This window comes from Impatiens glandulifera, chromosome 9 (genome assembly GCF_907164915.1).
Source record: "Impatiens glandulifera chromosome 9, dImpGla2.1, whole genome shotgun sequence".
NCBI classification, from domain to species: Eukaryota; Viridiplantae; Streptophyta; class Magnoliopsida; order Ericales; family Balsaminaceae; genus Impatiens; species Impatiens glandulifera.
In genome coordinates, this window is record NC_061870.1 from 36,674,139 (window position 1) to 36,676,012 (window position 1,874).

The 1,874-nt window shown below is 38.8% G+C and overlaps 1 protein-coding gene across 1 annotated transcript; it reads right to left on the reverse strand.

Annotated features, from left to right (window-relative positions):
- Nucleotides 1–337: 337 nt before the first annotated feature.
- LOC124915319 (light-induced protein, chloroplastic-like) lies at nt 338–1,633 on the reverse strand. Its single transcript, XM_047456013.1, has 3 exons — nt 1,095–1,633; nt 832–1,024; nt 338–761 (listed from the first exon to the last, which is right to left on the reverse strand). The coding sequence occupies exons 1-3, from the start codon at nt 1,559–1,561 to the stop codon at nt 447–449; spliced, it is 975 nt and encodes a 324-aa protein (XP_047311969.1). The 5' UTR covers nt 1,562–1,633; the 3' UTR covers nt 338–446.
- Nucleotides 1,634–1,874: the final 241 nt, after the last annotated feature.

A 1,874-nucleotide genomic window follows, 5' to 3' on the forward strand; every position in this document is an offset into this window, starting at 1 on the left:
AATAATATTATATTGTGGTAAATTATTGCTAGAATATTGATATCGACAATTTATTTACTTCAATATCAACAATTTATTTATTATATTGTGGTAAATTATTGCTAGAATATTGATATCGACAATTTATTTACTTCAATATCGACAATTTATTTATTTTTGTATTGTCGAAAGTGATGTCCGAGTATTTGAATAATTATTTTAAATTAACGCACTAAATACGACATAACTACATATTTTGGAATTGATGTGCCAAATACGAAAAACTTTGTATTTGGGTTCAATTATACCCTTAATTTCCATAATGTTATTATTATGAAACTTCTAATAGCATTTCTAATAGCATTTAACAAGAGAAATGAGAATATTAATCAAAGTTGTAAGTATGTATGTATGTATAGAATAGAGGCAGTAGTAGGGTACAAGACAAAGCAAATAAGTATGGCAGTTTAGAAATTTAAGAGAGAGCTTCCATTCTTGATGAGTACAAAGACACTGCCGCCATCTCCCCTGGAGATCCTTAGTTCTTCATCAAGGTAAGTGGTGAGCAACCATGACTCCGCTTTGCTACTCGTTATCGAGAACTTCAACGGCGGTTGGCTAGAGATGGTCTTGGCCACCGATGAAGCCGTGTCTTGAACCGACGTGATTATCCCTTTGAACGGCGTCAGATCTATTTTCTGTCCAAATATTTCCACGTTTTCCGGTATCTCTATCGAATCCGTCAGCTGGGGAGTCCCAATTACCCCCTCTTCAAATTTTATCTATTACAAACAAACAAACAATTATGAACAACAACAACAACAAGCACAATGATTCTATGTATAAATAAACCTGAACGCGCAGGGGACTTCGAACTTCAAATTTGGCATTGGTGCTAATGGCTGTGGTGGCCAGTGGTCCAGAAAACAAGACGGAGTTTTGGACGGTGAAGTCAACTGAATCTATGGTTTGTGAAATCTCCTCCACTTTTACCAGTGGCAATGATCTTGATAACAGAGGAAACAGACCAGAGAATGATGTGTACCTGTGTTGTTTTCCATTTCAATTCAATTCTAAAACCAATTCAATTCAATTTGAGAGAAATCTAAACTTACGCCAGAATCCATTTGCCATTGAGAAGAGTAAGTGCATCGGTAGGAGCCGGAGTAGGGTTTTTAGCTTCAAGCTGCGTGATTAACTCCACAACTTCAGCCCTAGTCTCGCTCGTAGCCTTAAGTCCTCTATCCGTTCCGTAAAACGCATCCACCAGCTGTTTCTTCAATATATCGATTTCAGACGGCTCCTCCACCGCAACGGCGGCGGAATTAGCCTCGACCGCGACGTCAAATTCGCCAGTTTCTGATCCCCACTCGTCTTCACTCGGAACGGCTTCCACTCTAAAACTCGGCCTCACCTTGAGAACCAATCCGGATGAGATCTTCGAACTTTCAGACGGTTTCCCAAAGCAAAACGCTACGGAATTTGCAGGAAGACCTACGAGATTAGTGCTGGATCGAGTCACTGAAGATTTGATTGAGACCGTCTCACATGAAAATCGATTGAATGAAGATAAACTGGCCATATTTCTCACCAGAGGAGAAAAACCAAAAACCAAAAACCAGACAGATCGCAAATGTATGTACTCTGTTCAAATGGAAGTTCGAGAAGGAGGCTTATTATATAAAAATCAATCAAGTAGTAGGTATTCACATTTACATTTACGATTTTGCCCATATAAGATTCACTAAATCACCCAATTTACTCAAGGACTATATTGTACTTTCATCCCTGAGATGCTAAATATCTTAGCCCTCCCACAGTTTGACACGTGTTCATTTCTTTTACGTGGACAAGGCCACGTAAACAGCTCACATTTCGGGCAAGTGTTCCAATTT

Coding starts and splice junctions, on each gene's coding strand:
- LOC124915319 (XM_047456013.1), bottom strand. CDS start 1,561: ATGGCCAGTTTATCTTCATTCAATCGATTTTCATGTGAGACGGTCTCA. Junction 1,025..1,094: donor AATGGCAAATGGATTCTGGC/GTAAGTTTAGAT, acceptor AAAACAACACAG/GTACACATCATTCTCTGGTC. Junction 762..831: donor GAAGTCCCCTGCGCGTTCAG/GTTTATTTATAC, acceptor TGTTTGTAATAG/ATAAAATTTGAAGAGGGGGT.